This window comes from Monodelphis domestica, chromosome 1 (genome assembly GCF_027887165.1).
Source record: "Monodelphis domestica isolate mMonDom1 chromosome 1, mMonDom1.pri, whole genome shotgun sequence".
Classification (NCBI taxonomy): Eukaryota; Metazoa; Chordata; class Mammalia; order Didelphimorphia; family Didelphidae; genus Monodelphis; species Monodelphis domestica.
In genome coordinates, this window is record NC_077227.1 from 724393685 (window position 1) to 724411991 (window position 18307).

Here is an 18307-nt window from a genome sequence, read left to right on the forward strand (position 1 = left end):
CATCAACTCTACTGAATCCTCCCTTCTGTTTGGCACTGCCATTATCGACTTTGCCAGTAATCATTCTTCCCCCGCCAATAGCTTTAACAATGTATTTTACACATGTAATCAATTGAGGGCCCCCCACTTTATCTGTTACTTCGACTTGCCATACAAAACAGACATCTCTGAGATGTGTGACTGACTGAGAAAGTCATCAGGAATCCAGAGGATTGTCCTTTCCACCGTACTGTCTGCACGATGGCCTATCTGAATCTGCTTTGCATGATTTACCAATGATGTTCATCTGATACACGCCATCACTTCAGCCTTATCAAGAGTTGTACCAACTTTTCTCTAACTGAATAAAAGCCTTTAACTCGTGGCTATTCCATAAGCAACGTTTTTATAGCAACCGAGCCGGCCATCGTTTTGAAAAGAGCTTGGTTTCACTTCTGTAGACATTCCTCACGCAAGGACTCTTTCCCTTCAGAGAAAAATCACCTGTAACCATTCTCACTAGTTCCCTGTTCCAAAGATGCCGTACTTCTCTGAGACTCTCAAACTTCTCCTGGAAAGAACTTGTTAATAAAAGTTTGATTTATAATATCAATGAGAGTTTCTGAAGAATTGGTGTTGATGAGCTTCTGGGCCGTTCCTTTGGCAAGATCCACAAGAAACATAATGACAAGAGTCTGTCCATATGTTTTACTGGCATGGTAATACAAGAAGAAAGCAAAGAACGTCCATAGCACCGTGGTGGTAATGCCAGGGAGGGGAGTGATGCAATGGTCAAAATGGCTAGATATGTTCTGATAAAACCCCTAAATAAAATCATCTACTTTTCTTTTTTAAAATAACATTTTATATCACCAAAATTCCCTCAACTATCTTCCTTCCCTCTTCCAAGAAAACCATCCCATATAACAATAATATTTTAAAGAGAAAAATAGGAAAAAACAGCAAAGTTAATCATTTTGTTGGGGAAAAAAATTCACTGAAAATGTGTGTGATGTGCTTTATCTGTGGACCTCCCACCCCTGCAACTGGGTGAGGATGTCAGTTTATTCCTTACCTACCAGGTTATGACATTGAGGGAGAAGGATAGGGGAAAGCATACACCATTAACCTCAGTTCTTTAGAGACATGTGTTTCCTGACTCCAGACCAACTCTGGGACACAGATATTAAAAAGCAAGCCTGTTCTTTCCAGGAAAAAAGCTTGGGGACACAAAAAGTTTTACCAAAAGCAGCACTTTTTTTCATGTTTGGATTCTGGGCTGAACTCGCTGCCAAATGGACAAATTTACTTGCTCCACTCACCACTGTTGGGTCTGTATCCTGAAGAGATCAAAGAAAAGGACAAAAGACCCACGTGCTCCAAAATAAATCTAGCAGTTCTCCTTGTGGTGGCAAAGAACTGGAAACTGAGGGGACACCAATCAACTGGGGACTGGCCAAACAATTTGTGACCTATGGTTGTGATGGAATTCTACTGCACAATAAGAAGTGATGAATGAGCAAGTTAATTTTTTTTAAACCATGGAAAGACCTACATGACATTATGAAGAACATATCCTTTTTCCTTTTTTTAGTCAAATTATGCCTCCTCTAGTTCAGGAAGGGATATACTTGAGAACTTTAATGTAATCAACATATAAATGAGTTGATAAATTAAAAAAAAAATTCTTAAACCTCTTAATCCTTAATTTATCCTTAATATCCTAATCTGAAAATAATCCTTAATCCTTAAACTTTAAATCCTCTTAAACCAATGAATGAGTTCTATATGCAGCAGATAATCTGGTCATTCTTCATCCACTTGGTTTTTACTATATGTATGCTCAAGACGGTACTTTTAAAACAATAATGGAAGCATGTAATTTGGGAAAACAAAAAGCCACCTTAAAGATGCTCACATGAATGTCAAAATTACACAGCCTTTGGTCACAAATACCAAGTAATGCATACAGCAGAGAAACAAAGGCTTATCAAAGGTGCCCCTTGCTATGGCCCTGGTTGTCCATCTCAGAATGCAAGATGGGGGGATTCCTAGAGGTCAAGTCTAGCTGGCCTCCACATTCACATGCTGGTGAAGGGCAATGATCTAAAGGATTTCGGGGCCTCTTCAAATATCTGACAAAGCTACAAAGAGGATAAAGAACAAACAGAAGGGAGAGTCCTCGGCCAAGTACCAAGGGCTTACTCCATAAACTTTAGTAAGTGGTATTAGTGGTATTTTCAACAAACCAAAGAATGATGTTTTTATAAAAGAAAAAATGTGTTGAGGCTCTCATCTGAATTTGACTTTCTATACCTAAAATGGGACCGTGGATAGATCACTGGGTCTCAAGTCAGATCTCAAAAACAAATCCAGCCTCAAACACTTATAGATGAGTGACCCTGGACAAATCACTTCACCCTGCTTACATCAGTTGCTACATCTGTAAAATGAGCCGCAGAAGGAAATGGCAAACTACTACGTTATCTCTGCCGATAAAACCCCAAATGGTGTCATGAAGAGCTATATAGGACTGAAATGATTGAATTAATACACCATTATAAGACCCCAACAGAGACTGCTCTTTGCATAACGCTAAGCTCCCTGCAAGTCAAGAAAGCCTTGTTGGTACCCATTCATCACCCAGCAGGCACATCAACATCTTCCTTCATTGTGGACCCTGTAGTACCTACTTGGGATATCTTCAAATCCATCCCAGAAATCTCCTACTGTGGCTCCTGTAATGATCTCATTGGTTCTACAATTGACTAGATCGACTTCCTGCTCTCCAAACTCCTTCCTGAAGGAGTCAGGTTTCCACAGCTCTGCATTCAGTCTATGATGCACCCCAGACACCATCACGGGCTATAAGGGGAAAAGAAAGAAAGTGTTCAATTATCTTCAATTCAAAACAATTTTCCTATCTCACTGGGACCAGTATTCTCTTTCCTTGGAATCCCTGTCATCCATAGTCTACTATGGATACTACTATAGATACTACTATACTACTACATCCATACTACTAACCTGGCACATCTCTTTATGTTCAGTCTCCCAAAATCTCTCCCCAAAGCATCTCGTATCCTAGTCATTATATCTGTTTACTAACAAAATTCTAAATTTCAGTGTCTTCATCCTGAATAAATTCTGTAACATGAAAAGCCATAACTTCCCACTCAAAAATAAAAAGCTTCCATTGCACTAGACATACACCTGCATATTCTCAGGAATGTCAGTCATGAAAGAGAATTTGGAGCGCAAAACTCTTTAAATGAATGTTAGGAAAATTGTGTTTACATGCAAAAGGGGAAAAAGATTTAAAAAAAAGGGAATATCAGTCACGAGCAAAGGAAATGGTTGCACTCAGTGAAATTTGTTTCCAATTGTGAGAAAGCTACTCTTGAGGCAACCTGATGTCCAACCCTATTCAAGCAAAAACTAGACTAAAACTTAATCGGGGCAAGAAAAGAAATGCTGCTATTAAGAAAAGTTTTGAAATCCAATCGTACAGTTAAAGTGGTATTTACAACTCTGACTACAAACGATCATGGGCAAGTTGCATCAAAACAAGCCGAGTGTGTTTCCTTTTCTATAAATCAACAGGAAGCTTCCATTTCAAAGAAAAAAATGTTTCCCATTTATTTCAACAAACGTTCACTGGGAGCCTTTTTTTTTTTAAAGCCCCCTAATGGGAAGTAGGGAAGACAATATCAAGAGAAATATGCACAAGCTCCTTTAATGTGGCTATCATTACAGACTAAGATGGAGATGGAACTAAGACAAAAACTACTGTGTGAGCACTTGTAAGTAAAAGAAGTTTTTGCCTTCAAATGTACCTTTAAGCATCACAAATTTTGTATACAAGTGGTGCTGTGTTGTCTTTCCATGTGACCATTTGAATGGTGACACAACGCTGCCTTTGCACAAATCTGCATTAAGAGCCAACTAATGAAGCATGAAATAAAAAGACAAATTCTATGAAGTTCCTCCTCATTTATGACCCTTCAAAAATGATGCTGCAGAGCTGATCAATCAACTACCTAGTCCCTGGCTGTTGAATACATTTGCCCTTTAAGAGACAAAGGTTTGCCATCACTAATGAAATCCTAAATTAAATGCCAACAAAAGGCTCTCAAGAAAAGTAAATTCTGAAAAAGGAATTCCAGGGATAATATAAAGCCACCCCAAAGTTACTAGTCTGAAAGGAAGTGTTCGTTTGATGATCTAAATCCCAGCAAGAAAGAAAAGCAAAGCAATGTTGCTAGAATACGACTCAATAATCATACTTCACGCAGGAAAGTGCAAAAACCAGTGGCCTAGAAGATCCCTTTGGAAGAGACCACCTTGGAAGGCTATAGTAGGGAAGAGAGTTAGTAGAGCCAGGGACAAAGGCCCACCTACCTGTCCCTGCTTCCAGCACTCTCTGAAGACATTCCAGTTACTCTTATGGTTAGGGTCCTGTAGACACAGCAGGCGGTTGTCACACAGCCAGTAGTGAGGAGTGTCAAACCCCAAAATGCTGGGCTTTATAATCAATCCCTGAGGTTTCTTCGGGGTATCACAGGAAGTCTTATTTTGAACCAATGAAGCGAAGATGTCATCCAAGATTTTTGGTGTGTTCTTGAGGCCATTTTCAGTCTAAACTTGCAGAAAGAAATAAGAAGTTATAAAAGGGCACAGTGGATTCTAAGCCAAGCACAATATCCAGCATGCATACAACAAAGACCAACAGCTGGAGGCAGAGGTGAGGAAAGGGTGTTAGGAGGCACTCCAGGGAGGGAAAGCCATTCCAGGAGTCTTAGCCCTCCTGATACCATAACTGCACTCATCTGAAAAGCCCTGAACTATCACCAGGTGCACCCACTAATGGTATACAGCTAATATCAATAATAGGGAAATAGGTCTTGATCAGTGATGCATGTAAAATCCAGTGGAAGTGCTGGGGGGGGGGGGGGGGTGCAGAAACCATGGGAAAAGGGAAAAAAAAGGTATACAACTAGTGTGAACAACAAAGCCCCTCAAAAGTATCGTGACAGGTAACACAAATGAAAAGGAGGACCCCACTTCTGTACTATCAGAACCCAGCTGGGGGGCTCTGAGGAGCAGCCAGTGCCTACTGCTGCATACTTCTGCTCCCAATATGACTAAAAACTTCAGCATACCTTCCCTCCAGAAGAATTTAGCAGATTCCGAAGAAAACCAGAGCTGTTGTTGCTTACAGGTGTTAATATTGTGCTGTTAAAGGTGTGCAGAACAGTAGGAGGCTTAGTCAAGGTGGGCAGAGACTGGAGAGATTTGTTTTCATTTTTTAAAGTTGGCATTGTGAGTGGTTTTTCTAAAAATGGAGAAAAAACTAAATTAGAGAATAAACTATAAAAAACATTTCATAGCAATGTTCCAAAGACAGAATTAGTAAGTAATGTAAAACTTTAGGAACTAAAATAAAAAGTGGCAAGAGTATACTCAAACTAAAAACCTTGCCCCAAACAAGTAAACTTTAAAAACCAAAACCAAAAATCCTCTAACACATTTCTCTGTTTCAAAAGCAGAGGAAAACCCTAAATGGCAGAATTAAAGTTCTGATTCTCTGAATTGATCATTAATACTCCACAAAGTACATTTAGTATTTTTTCCCTCTTCAGAAGATAACTTCTGCCCAAACTCTCAGATCATTGAGTGGGCAATATTCATTCATCTCAGTTACTTTAACAGCCTTACGAAGACATGGGGGGGGGGGGGGGGGGGGCGCGGGGCGAGGAAGAAAAGGGAAAAGATAAGGAGGAGAATTAGGTTCTGCCTCCAAACACAATTCACTCATTATGGTACTTCATCATCTACTTTCTACAGTGAACTAAAGCATGTGTAGAAATAAATACAACTGCTGTTATTTAGCCACTGTTTCAAAGGCAGAACTGGACCAATTAAAAAAACAAAATCAAAACCATTTATGGAGCACCTATTATATGCCAGGCACTGTACTAGGGCAAAAGACTGGCCCTGCCCTTAGGAAGCAATCCTCTTCCCCTCTCTATCAGGAAGTAGGTCAAATGTCTCATCATGAATTCTCTGGAATCACTGTTAGCCACTACGCTGACCAAAAGAAATGGACATTCAAATGGTCCCTCAGAGATCTCTTCCATGGCTCAAAGGCTGGGATTATAAAACAAAGGAAGACAGTGTGCATGAAGAAAGTGACCTGAAACATTTCAGATTGGGAGGGAGAAAGAGATGGTAATAAAGTAAAACAACCAACTACGTGGTGGTTAGTGACAAAAAGGTTCAAATATTTAAGCCAATTTTTTTTTTAAACCATACAGGATCATTCTACAGCTTGGGGAACAATTCAGATGAACATAATGCTATTTAATTCAAAGAGATTTACTTGAGAAAATGTGTCGTGCCTAGAGCCAATGGAATAGCAACAGGAATTTCCTCCCTGATCCTCCAAGTAAAAAATGATTGGGTTGGACCGTGTCCCTGGATGGTTGCAGGAAACAGCCATTTCCCTTTCTCTGTTCAGCCAGGGATTTTCAGGTTTGTTGCAGAACAGCCTAAACTGTCCATACACCCATTTAAAAGCATGAACCCCTGGGCACAAAATGGCCTTTAAAGTTCCTCTGCAAAAATCAAGACCTCCCAGGGCCTTTCTGAGCCTTAGATTACAGGATTCTACTCACCTTTATTTTCCTTGTTCACATTTCCACTGGTTAAGTCAGCTAGCCAGTTTAAAGGTGAAGAACTGACTGAACACACAGGCTTGGTGCCACAGCTTGGCTTGATAGCAGGATCACAGCTTCCATTTGCTGAGTCCAACACACAGCTATTTCGCTGGAGTGCTGCTCCCAGACCACTAAGCTTCTCTCCAGCTAAAGTATTCTGTTAAGAAACAAATAGAAAAAGAAATGAAAAATCAATTTAAAAATAAGGTTCTTATGCCCAAAGGGCGCTAAAAGTCTGTCTGCCCTTTGATCCAGCTATAGCATTGCTGGGTTAGTACCCCAAAGAGATAGTAAGGAAAAAGACTTGTACAAGAATATTCCTAGCTGCACTCTTTGTGGTGGCCAAAAATTGGAAAACGAGGGGATGCCCTTCAGTTGGGGAATGGCTGAACAAATTGTGGTATATGTTGGTGATGGAATACTATTGTGCTCAAAGGAATAATAAAGTGGAGGAGTTCCATGGAGACTGGAACAACCTCCAGGAAGTGATGCAGAGCGAGAGGAGCAGAACCAGGAAAACATTGTACACAGAGATGGATACATTGTGGTACAATCCAATAGTGGCAATGCAGAGAGCCGGAACAATCTGCAGGGATCTACAAGAAAACACTATCCACATCCAGAGGAAACACTGTGGGAGTAGAAACACCGAAGAAAAACAGCTGCTCAATCACAAGGGTCAATGGAGGTATGATTGGGAATGGAGTGCAAATATCAATGGTATAGAAATGGGTCTGGATCAATGACCCATGTAAAACCCAAAGGAATTGCATGCCCACTACAGGAGGGGGGTTGGGAGAGGGCAGGGAAAGAACATAATTGTAATCATGGAAAAATATTCTAAATTAACTAAATACATTTTTCAAGAAATAAATAATAATTTTTTTCTGTGGGGCAGTGAGGTAGCTCAGTGGATTCCTAGTTATGCGGCCCTGGGTAAATCACCCCCCCCCCCCGCCCCCGCCCCCCCACCCAGCCCTCACTGCTCCTTCTGCCTTAGAACCAATACAGTGTAGTGTAAGTAAGGGTTTGGTTTTCTTAAAGAAGGATTTTCTTCTCTCTCCCTCCTTAAACTAATCCAACAAGTGATCCAAGTGCAAAACTATATATACTAGTGACATTATAAGCAAAAGGTAGAGATGAATTAATTTCATTCTACCAAAAAAAGTCAAAAACAGGGAAAAAAGAACTTCACAAATCAAATCTGCAGCTTAACCAAATCTATGCAAATATTACTATAAATTGCACTTCCTTTAAAAAAAAAAAGGCTTCCCCACACACACTATTTACATCTTAAAGCACCATTTCTATAGGCAACACCTGACATCCAGACAGATGTTTGGCTCAGCCTGGAGATTGCCTGTAGTCTAGCAATTTAGAGGCAAAATGAAGTCAGATGGGTGGAGAAAAACTTAAAGACCAAAGAAAGAGGAGAGAGAGTAAAGGGAGAATCAGAATGGCCTGTCTAAAAAGAGGTCCCTCGTCTTTATTTTGGGGTTCTGCTGCCCTGTGGCCCACGGATTGTAAACCTTAAAATTTCTTAGACTTATAAATGTTGGAAATTTCACCATTGGGAAATTTCGTACTTGAAAAATTTCCTACTGATAGTCTATTGGAATGTGAACCCCATTGGCATGGGAGGTTCCTCCTCCTCCCTTCTTAAGATTACTTTAGGACAGAAACCTTTTGCTGAACAATGGAAAGGGCTTTGACCTATGCTTAAGCACAGAACAGGAATTTCTTTGAGTCATGATTGATTTTAGAATTGATACAATAGAGATACTTGGAATGAGAGAACCAGGTCTTGGAACTTACAATCTCCACCCTACTCAGAGTAACAGGATTTAGGAAGGGCTGCAGCAAAGGATCAAGATTTAATTATTGAGAATATGACCTTCAACAGACATGTGCAAAGCCAGAGACCTCTGGGCGGTCCTGGGTTAAGCTAGAGCCACCATTGGCACAGGGAAGACATGGACAGTGATTGGTAGATGTGAGAACTGAGGGGAGGGAACTTGGATGGTTTGCTTAAAGAGAGAGGGGTCTGAGGACTGGAGGGTTGTTGGTTGGAGAGTTTTGGCTCTGAGTGGTTGGAGAGGTGCTCTGAGAAGCTTGCTCTGAAGGAAGTTGGAGGTGGGGGCCTCTGAGACTGTTTCTCCATTTTGGTCACGTGAGTGATAGGGACTGATCTCTTTTCTTTGCCTCAGCTATCTAAGGGCTTGGGCCTTTTGGCCCAGCCTAAACAGAAGGGGTATTTAAGCCCTATTCCCTTCTCTCCCCTTTCTCTCTCTCTCTCTCTCCCTCTATCTCTCTATCTCTAATTCCTTTCTTCCTCCTGTTTGTAATTAAACTCTATAAAAGGTTGACTGCTGACTTGAGTTTTCATTAAGGAATTACATAGCTGAATTCCTTGGCGACCTTAAATTAATATATATCAGTCTTTTAAAGTGATTTCCTTGTCACAGGCTGCTGTCCATCTTTTCCTCCCACCCATCCCTTCGAACTGTGCCGAGGGGGGCTGGCTGATAGCAATGAACAAGGGGAGGGCGCCCGCCTCGTTCCCCGGCAGCGGAGACGCCTGCCTAGAAGGCATTCTGAAAGCCCTTTCCAAAGGGAAAAGAATGGCCTGTATGAGGAGGCGGCCCAGGCTGCCTAGTGCGGACATGGGAGGCCGCCTCTGAAGCTGCCATCGGGGCGAGCGCGAGCCCGGCCTGGAGACGCAGCAGGACCCTGACCCTCGCCATTCCTCCGCCCGAGAGCCCAGGCTGGGCCCAGGCTCTGAGAGGACGGCAGCAGCTGCAGGAAGCGGGCACGGACAGCCTGCTCAGCCGGAGAGGGAAGCCCAGCCCGGGAGGACTCGTCACTTTTGCTCTCCTCGAACTCACTTCGGCCCTACGAATGTTCTAGTCTGTCAGGCCTTGTGGAGCCCGACCGCCTGCAAACGCAGCCTCGCCTGGGCACTCAGGGAAAGTTTGTTAGACCACGAGGCCCCCAGGAGGCCGCTGGGCTGCCTCCAAACCACCACAAACAGGCTGTGCACGGAAGCGCCCAGTCAGCAGCCGCCGGAGGAAAGGAAGAGGAGCCACAGGGGGCGGGGGAGCCGCGACCCGGAAGAGAGCCACCAGAGGGGGGGAGCCGCGACCCGGCGGGGCAGCTGCCAGAGGGGGGGAGCCGCGCTCGCTGCAGACACCACTCTCCTCCCTTCTGGGTGCGCCTCCCTGGCATCACCGAACCCCGAACGATCATGCCTTCTGCCGCGCTGCCTCCCCTGCGGCTGACCCCATTGGTCACGCCCGTCTCCGCGCCCCTGCGGGCCTGGTCTTAGGGCGTCCCCCCAGGACTCGGACCCCTCCCCCCCGGGCGGCGTACCTGTCTGGCGTCCTCCTTCGGGGCCGGCTTGGAGAGCAGCTTGAGCTGGCGGCTGGCGCACGGGCAGTTGGCCTTTATTCCCCATTTCGCCCTCACAGAGTGGACGATGTCTCCGACATCGTACAGAGCTGTGGAGAGAGTTGGAGGAGGATGGGCAGCGCTGCCGGGCCTGCTGCTCCCCCTCCCCAGTAAGGCCAACAAAAGAAGACTAAAGCCGCCCCCCGCGGCCTACCTTTGCCGGGAATGATCTGGGTGGGCATGAGGTTGTCGGGCTCGTGGATCTGACTCTTCACGCACTTGATCCAGGCGAACGTCTTGTAGGTGCCACCTGCAAACGAGCGAGCAAGCACGGCTCAGGCAGGCCGGGCGCCCCGAGCTCCCGGCGGGGCGCCCCGGCCCAGCTGGCTGCCGGCCCATACCTTGAGGCACGTTTTTCCTCTTCATGCGGAAGCAGTCCACGCAGACGCCGAAGCCACAGCGAGGGCACACCCAGTGCAGGTTGAAGATGGTCGTGTCGCACACGTCGCACATCTCTCGCACGCCTCGGACGGCTCGCTTCCAGGCCACTTGTCCTGTCGGGAGAAGCGCCGGCCTGAGCTTCCGGCCGCCCCGGGTGCCTTCCTGTCCCCGCGCCAGGGAAAGCGATTCCCTCCCTTCAGATCAGGCCAAAGCGGGGGAGGAGGCGGGACCAGAGCCAAGATGACAGAATGGCCCATCCCCCGTCTGAATGAGCCTCCCATCAATGAGCTCAAAACCCCGTGCCTAGTGCAGGGCCTGAGTGTCTCCTAGCAGCCTTGTGAGTGCACGTGTGTGTGTGTGTGTGTGTGCGTGTGCGCGTGTGTGTGTGCACGCACACTCTGCGTGCCTACTTTGCATTTGCCCATCGATGCAACACAGATGGAGGGACATTTCCCGGAATGGACAGGCAGCAAAGACAAGCCTGTTCTTCGGCTCGGCTCTCGCTCATAAACTACTCTTCTACAAAGACCCAAACCAGACTAAGACAGAGGAGCGGTAAAGGCGAGGCAATGAGGGTGAAGTGACTTGCCCAGGGAGGTCAAATTTGAACCCAGGACCTTGCATCTCTTCCAGCTCTTTCTGTTGGGCTTTGTTGGTGACATAAATGCTGATGATTTACGTGGATTCATCTTTTATCCTGCAATTTTCCTGAAGTTATCTCAACTATTCCAAGTCCTTCCATCTCTTTTTGTTCTCCTCGTGCCACGGCTAAGGGTTCTAGTACCCCACTGAATCTCCGTGGGTGACGGGCACCCTTGCTTCAGCCCAGGCCCTCGGAGGGCATTCTCGCTTGTCCCCGTCACCAACAATGCTTGCTGGTGCTACTTATCGTTTTAAGGGAGCCCCACGACTCCTGCGCTCACCAGCGCTCACAGAAGTAGGGATTCTACTTTGTCCCAAGTGTTTCCTCTGTCTATCGAGACAGATTTCTGTTAACGTTACTGACGGTCACTCTCCCAACAGTAAACCATCCCTACATTCCTGGCATAAAAGCTACCTGGGCACAGTGAACGATCCTGCGATACACTGCTCTACTCTCCTGGCTAGTATTTGATTTTTTTAAATTTTGAATCAATATCCATTAGGAAGATTGGGCTATAGTTCCCCCACCCCCACCCACCCCCTCTGATTTTGCTCTTCCTGGTTTAGGTATCAGCATAATATAGGTCATAAAAGGAATTTGAGAGGGCTCCTTCTTTGACTATTTTTTCAGATAGTTTATATAATATTGGGATTAACTGTTCTTAAATATTTGGTAGAATTCCCTTTTGGATCTACCTGGCTCTGTGAGTTTTTCTTGAGGAGTTCATTGATGGCTTGTTCAATTCTTTTTCTAAGATATGAATGTTTAAGCATTTCATTTCCTCTTTTGTTAATCTGGGTAGTTTATATTTTTGTAAATATTCATCCATTTCATTTAGATTATCAAATTTACTGGCATATAATTGAATAAAATAACTCTTAATAATTGCTTTAACTTCCTCTTCATTGGGGATGAATTTAGTATTTCATTTTTGATACTGGTAAAATGATTCATCTTTCTTCTTTTTAATCAAATTAACCAATGGTTTATCTGTTTTATTGTGTGTGTGGGGGGGGGGGGGGATTCTTCATAAAGCCAGCTTTTAGCTTTATGGGGTTTTTACTTTCTATTTTATTCATTTCACCTTTGGTTTTCAAGATTTCCGATTTGGCATTTAATTGAGGATTTTTAATTTGTTCTTTTTAATTTTTAGTTGCTTGCACATTGTTTTTACCCACTAAGACTGCGAGCACTTTGAGGGCAAGGAATAAAAGCATGCCTTTCTTTGTATATTCAATGCTTGGTCCTGGGCCTGGCACACGAACTGAAGAACAAACAAAACTAAATACTAAACACAGAAGCCTTAAAGATTATACAGTCCAAAACATCCTTGAACCCCTCTCCACCAATCCAAATTAATAATCAGTGAAAAAGATCGAAAAAAGTGGATCAGGCATGAAAAAAGAATGTGTTTTTGGTAGGTAGTCAGTGGAGCTGGGTTTAAATCCCTCCCTCGGCTACTTTGCATCTCTAAACTCCCTTGATGATAAACTCTGCTGCATCTCTAGGCAGCCCCATCCCACTGTTAGCCAGCAGTGACTGGGAGCAAGTCTTCCATTAGACCCATCTCAGTCTTCCCCTCTAGAGGCTCCAAGTTCTGCCCTTGAGCCAATTCTTCTCTACTTCAGGCTAATTAATTACTCCAGCAGTGCCTCTTTGTGAGCCATCTGTGCCAGGAATTACAATTCAACAAGCTTCCTTACTATTAAGCACCCACATGCCAAGAGCTGTACCAGGTGCTGGTGAGAGGATAAAACTGAGGACAGATGATCCTTGTAAGGGAATTCTAGTTTTTACTCTTCAAAGAGTTACTCTACTCTCGGTGTGCCTCTCAATGTAGCACCCAGAACTGAGACCAGCATTCTCAGCATTCCCTGTATTCCCAGAATTCCCCATACTCCCAGTATTTCCATTATTCCCAGCATTCTCAGCATTCCCTGTATTCCCAGAATTCCCTGTGCTCCCAGTATTCTCCATATTCCCAGCATTCCCCATACTCCCAGTATTCCCAGTATTCCCAGCATTCCCTGTGCTCCCAGTATTCCCCGTATTCCCAGCATTCCCAGCATTCCCCGTGTGTCTGGCTACAGCACAGTGTGGTGGCTGCACCTCACTGATCAGCAGACTTCAACCATGCCTAACCTCCAGGTGGGTTTTCATGGACTGGCATCAGGCCACACTAGTCAAGTCGTTCAGAATTAAGCACTTGCTATGTGCCTGGCCCTGGGCCGAGAGTTGTCCTACTGACTCCTATTATTGAGCTTGCAATCCGCTATGGACAGCTTTAAAATACCGACCTATCTACCGACCGGGGGGACTGCTGGGGGCCAGCCAGGCCTAGGGATGTGGCCTCAGACCCTTCCTAGCTGGGCGAGCCTGGGCCAGCCACTTCACCCCACTGCCTGCCTGCCTCGCACTGCTCTTCTGCCTGGGATTCTAAGAGGAAAAGGAAAGGTTGCATTTTTTAAATATATTCATAATCGTCTCTCCTCCTCCTTTCCTTAGGAGAGTTTTAGAAAATCCCAGGTACGGGACCTTGTAAGGACCTCCGTCGAGGCTCAGCTTTGGATCTGGCCCGTCCTTCCAGCCTGTCAACAGGCTAGTCTTTGGGGGGTGGCCTCCCTGTGGGCTCCCGTACTCAGGCTAGGCACGACAGAGCGCTGGCTGCAGCTGTGGGGTCGCCGTTCCACGCCACACCGGAGCCTGGCCTCGGATCTCATGAAAGCCCCCAACGGAGACTAGAACAAGCCTAGCGGGACAAGCATGGCGCTCCCTCGAGGTTCTCTCCCCGGCTAGACTCTCCCTGCACGCGGAGGCACCAGACGCTGGCTGACCCCCATTTCAGTGGTCGCCGTTAGCCCGGTCGCCTCCAGCCCTGCTCGAAAGGGGATAAAATCAGCTCCGCGTCATACGAGCCTGACGCGATCCATCGACAACCCTCCCTTTCAGAGCTAGGATGTTCCCTCGATGAGCCGAAGGAGACGCGGGTCGGACAGATCAGAGGAGAACCTGAACCGAGGAGGAAGGCGATTTGCCCAGATGGGAGTCTCAGCCAGACCTTAGCTGTCTCCAGCCCCCTCTCCTTCCTCATGAAAAGCACGACGACTATTTCCTGTGGATCGCTAACAAAGCAATTACACAGCTGAAAGGGACTCCGTTACGGGAGACGGAGAGCAAGTAGTGCTAGCAAGAAATAGCATGAGATGGCACGGAATGTCTTCTCCCTGCATGTCCGGCGATTCATAATGAAAAAGTAAACGCGATGCTCAGTTAGACCTTGAGGTGAAACCAAGAGGCCAAGTCTGAAAGGCCCCACCCCCCGGAGATGCTCTTACTGTGCGGCTCGATGGTGGACATCGCCTCCTTCTCCGAGATCACCATTTGGCAGAAGTGGTCTCCAATGTTGGCAAGGATATATTTTGCAGTGTCCAAATCAGTGCCCACCACATTTTTGGCCAAAGGCAGCCACAGGCCAATGGCTTCCATGTCATACTTGTTTGGGGTTAAGAAGCCTTCTACTCGCAACACACCATGCTTATTAAACTGTAACCTATGGGGAAAGACAATAAAATTAGCAAGTCCATATCCTTTTATGCTTATTAAACTTAACCACAGGATCAAACACTTGAAAGCAGTTATATAACTTCACATCCTGGCCCCCATTTCTGCCTTTTCCCTGCAAGCCACTCTAACTTGAATTGATTTTTTCTTAAACTCCTATGCTTTCTGCCTAGGAATTTAAATTAAATTAAATTAATGCATCTGTTCCAAATCAGAAGAGCAGTAAAGGCTGGGCAATTGGGGTTAGGAGACTTATCTAGGATCACACAGCTAAGCAATGTCAGAGGCCAGATTTGAACCCAGGGGCCACCCATCTCCAGGCCTGGCTCTTTCTTCCTATTCATTAAGTCATCTAGCTGCCTCCAGATACTTTTTTTCTAGAATTTCCCTAGACCAAGGGTTCTTAACTTGGAGTCCACTAAGAATTTGTTTTTAAAAAATATTTTAATAATGGTTTCTATGTAATGGGTTTACTTTGTAATCTTTTGTATTTCATTTTATGCTTTTTAAATCATTATTCTGAATTCACATAAAATCAAATGACAATCATAGAATTTTTCAGGGAAAGTTAAGTTTTCTGATTGGATTTCAAATAGGATGCTAGCTAGCAAAGAATTAAAATGATCACAGAAGAAAATAGAAAATTAACAGAAGGAGATTTGAAGATTGCTTCATGACTGAACTGGAAAAGCCCATCACATTAACATAAAGGCACAATTACTCCTACTCTTTAGAACCCTTGAAAGCATGAAATAAAAGAAAAACCCTTCATTTAGGTGCCAGTGGCTTATCTAGCAAGATTGCAACCAAATAGTGAATAAAAATATTAATGTAGATTTGGGAATCACCTAAAGAGAAAAGGAGCTTGAAGCCATAGAGGATGACAACACAAGTGAGTCTGCTGTAGCCTTCCAGCCAAGGTTAGATAAAGGGCCTGAAAAAAGCCTTCTTATGAAACCAAAAGAAGCAGGAGCTTAGCAAAGCAAAATGAATATGGATATGAAAGAAATCAGACAGAAATGAACCAATATGGCTTAGTCCATGTTTCTGAAAGGAAGGGTAGAAGATGAGTCTGAATGCAGATGATGGCATCACTGAAAGTTAATACTAGATAGGTTAGGTCAGGATCTGATTTAATTGGGGAGGAAAGAAGGTGAGAGTCATGGTCTTAGATGTGCTGAATCTGAACCATCTAAGAAGACCCTGTTCAGCAAGAAGGGCCACAGAACTTCACCAGCTTAAACTGTCAGATGACAATGGCATGAGGATGAAATCTATGTTGGTATAGAGAAAAACTAAGGAATAACGCCTCACAGACAGGTAAGAGAAATAGGAGGGTGACTTGAGATACAGTAGGGTGAAGTGAATATTTTTCTCAAGCTAGAAGACCTAAATCTGTCTGTAAGCAAAGAGGAAAGAAGAGATCAATATTTACTAGAGGAAGGAGCATAAATTAAGAGGACAAGAACCTAGAAGAAGTGAGGTGGTACTACATGAAGAAAACAGATTTAGTCTTTAAAAGTAGGAGGAATGAAATTTTGAGTGAAGGGAAAGAATAGTTAATGAGGGTAGATATATTTTGATAGGAAAAGGAAATTAAAGAGCCCAAGAGAGCAGACACAATCATTACTCTAACCAGCCAAAATATTTATTCAGGTTTTGTTTTGTTTTGTTTTTCGGGAGGGGGGGGGGGGGATGCCCTATGATCCTTTTTTATGTGACATTGATGACTTCTAGCTCCTAATCTTGGCAGTTGGTCCATTTGACTGCTATGAAAGACACTGAGGGGGCAGCTAGATAGTTTAGTGGATTGAGAGCCAGGCCCAGAGATGGGAGGTCCTGGGTTCAAATTTGACCTCAGACACTTCCTAGCTGTGTGACCCTGGGTAAATCACTTGACCCCCCACTACCTAGCCCTGACTAGTCTTCTGCCTTGGAACCAATACACAATATTTTAAAAGGATTTTTAAAAAAAGACATTGTTATAAAATAAACTGAAATCATTTCTCAGTTAAGATCCCTAATGCCACTTTTTCACAAGTACAATCATAAAATTATGAAAAGAATTCTGCTTGTCAAATTTATTGAGATAAAGGATAGTCTTATAGGAGGATCATATACATAGAAAACAGGAGTTTAAAGCTGGAGGTCATCTTAGAAAGTTTCTGTAAAAAATAGCCTTTTTTCTTCACCCAGGAAGTTAAAAATTAGATTTAAAAAATGTAAACGAGGAAAAAGAATAAGAAACTAAATATTAAATTTCTTAAGTAACAGCTGAATTTTGAGTTTGGCTTTTATCTCATTTCATTTCTAGAACTCTATCTTCCACAAATTAAAAGGAACACAGAAGTCACTCTTTGTACCACAGACCCCAGCCTGTTCTGCTCACTTCCCAAAAGGGCTCACCTCCTGAAGTGAAAAAATCGACAGAAGACTGGAGAATCTTTGTCCTTCCGGTAGCTATCTAGTCGGCACTCCCGGCACTTGGACAGGTTTGCAGTAATGGCTGCGCAGGCACCATCTTGTACAAAGGCCTCACCACTCTGCTGCAGCTTTTTGACCTTGGCCGGGTCCATCAACACTGATTTCCGGGCAGGGACTAGGAAAAGGAAAGCCAAGAATGAACATCCATGAACGGCCCACTCAGTTAAGCCCTGGCACCTGCCAGCCACTGCTCCCAAGAAAGCTTCAGATGCTGAGCCTCCACCCAGTGTTTCAAGCACCTTCAGGATCCACGGGAGCCTTTTTCCGCTCTCCAGCATTCCTTTACAAAACTGTCCATCCATCACCACTCAATCCAATAGTATTTGAAGATCAGCATCAAAAGAATTAATGAGATCATGTAAAGGAAGGAGGTCTGGCAGTACCAGATTCTAAACTGTATTATAAAGCAGCAATTACCAAAACAAGCCTGTACTGGCGAAGAAACAGAAAGGCGGCTTGATGCAACAGGACAGACATACACCAAACAGCAGCAAAAAAATTAAAGTAACTCAGTATTTGACAAAAGCACAAATCCGGCTTTCAGGAAGGAGAAATCACTGGTTGGTAAAAGCTGCTGGGACAACTGAAAAGTAGTTTGGCAGATAGCGGTATAGACCAATAGGTATAGACCATTCACTAAGAAAAGATCAAAATGGATACATAATCTAGACACTAAAGGGAATAGCCTAAGTAAATTAGAAGAACAGGAGACATATTACCTAGACTTAGGAATAGGAGAGGGATTTTTAAGTAAATAATAGTTGGTGAGATGAAGAATGGATAATTATTCCAAATGCATTAAAGTTTTTATTTTAAAAATTAAATTAAATTAAAAATCAACACATCACTAACAGAACTAGAATATCATCAGGGTGTTTCATAGCTCAAGACACGAAGGATGTCTTGGGGTGACATTTCTAGGACATGCAGAGCGCACTGGCACACAAGCTCCAACTGGGCTCTGCCTCTTATTACTGGTGCAATTTTAAAGTGAGTTGTTTCCCCCCTGACCTTACTTTAATTGTTAATCGTCATTCATAACAACTTTCCTAATTCAGCTTTTGACAGAGTTTGGTCTGTAGTTTACAAATAG

At 44.0% G+C, this 18307-nt stretch overlaps 1 protein-coding gene across 3 annotated transcripts in view; it reads right to left on the minus strand.

Moving 5' to 3' along the window:
• Positions 1 to 18307, minus strand: part of KDM3A (lysine demethylase 3A) — an 86089-nt gene that overhangs the window by 16281 nt on the left and 51501 nt on the right. For all 3 annotated transcript variants that reach the window (XM_056813189.1, XM_056813192.1, XM_056813187.1), the window contains exons 10-18: positions 17137 to 17329; positions 14505 to 14719; positions 10487 to 10639; positions 10300 to 10395; positions 10068 to 10195; positions 6657 to 6855; positions 5142 to 5314; positions 4381 to 4617; positions 2673 to 2844 (exon numbers count right to left, since the gene is read on the minus strand). In XM_056813189.1, the coding sequence (XP_056669167.1) occupies positions 2673 to 2844; positions 4381 to 4617; positions 5142 to 5314; positions 6657 to 6855; positions 10068 to 10195; positions 10300 to 10395; positions 10487 to 10639; positions 14505 to 14719; positions 17137 to 17329 (1566 nt within the window). The remainder of the gene's footprint in view (positions 1 to 2672; positions 2845 to 4380; positions 4618 to 5141; positions 5315 to 6656; positions 6856 to 10067; positions 10196 to 10299; positions 10396 to 10486; positions 10640 to 14504; positions 14720 to 17136; positions 17330 to 18307) is intronic.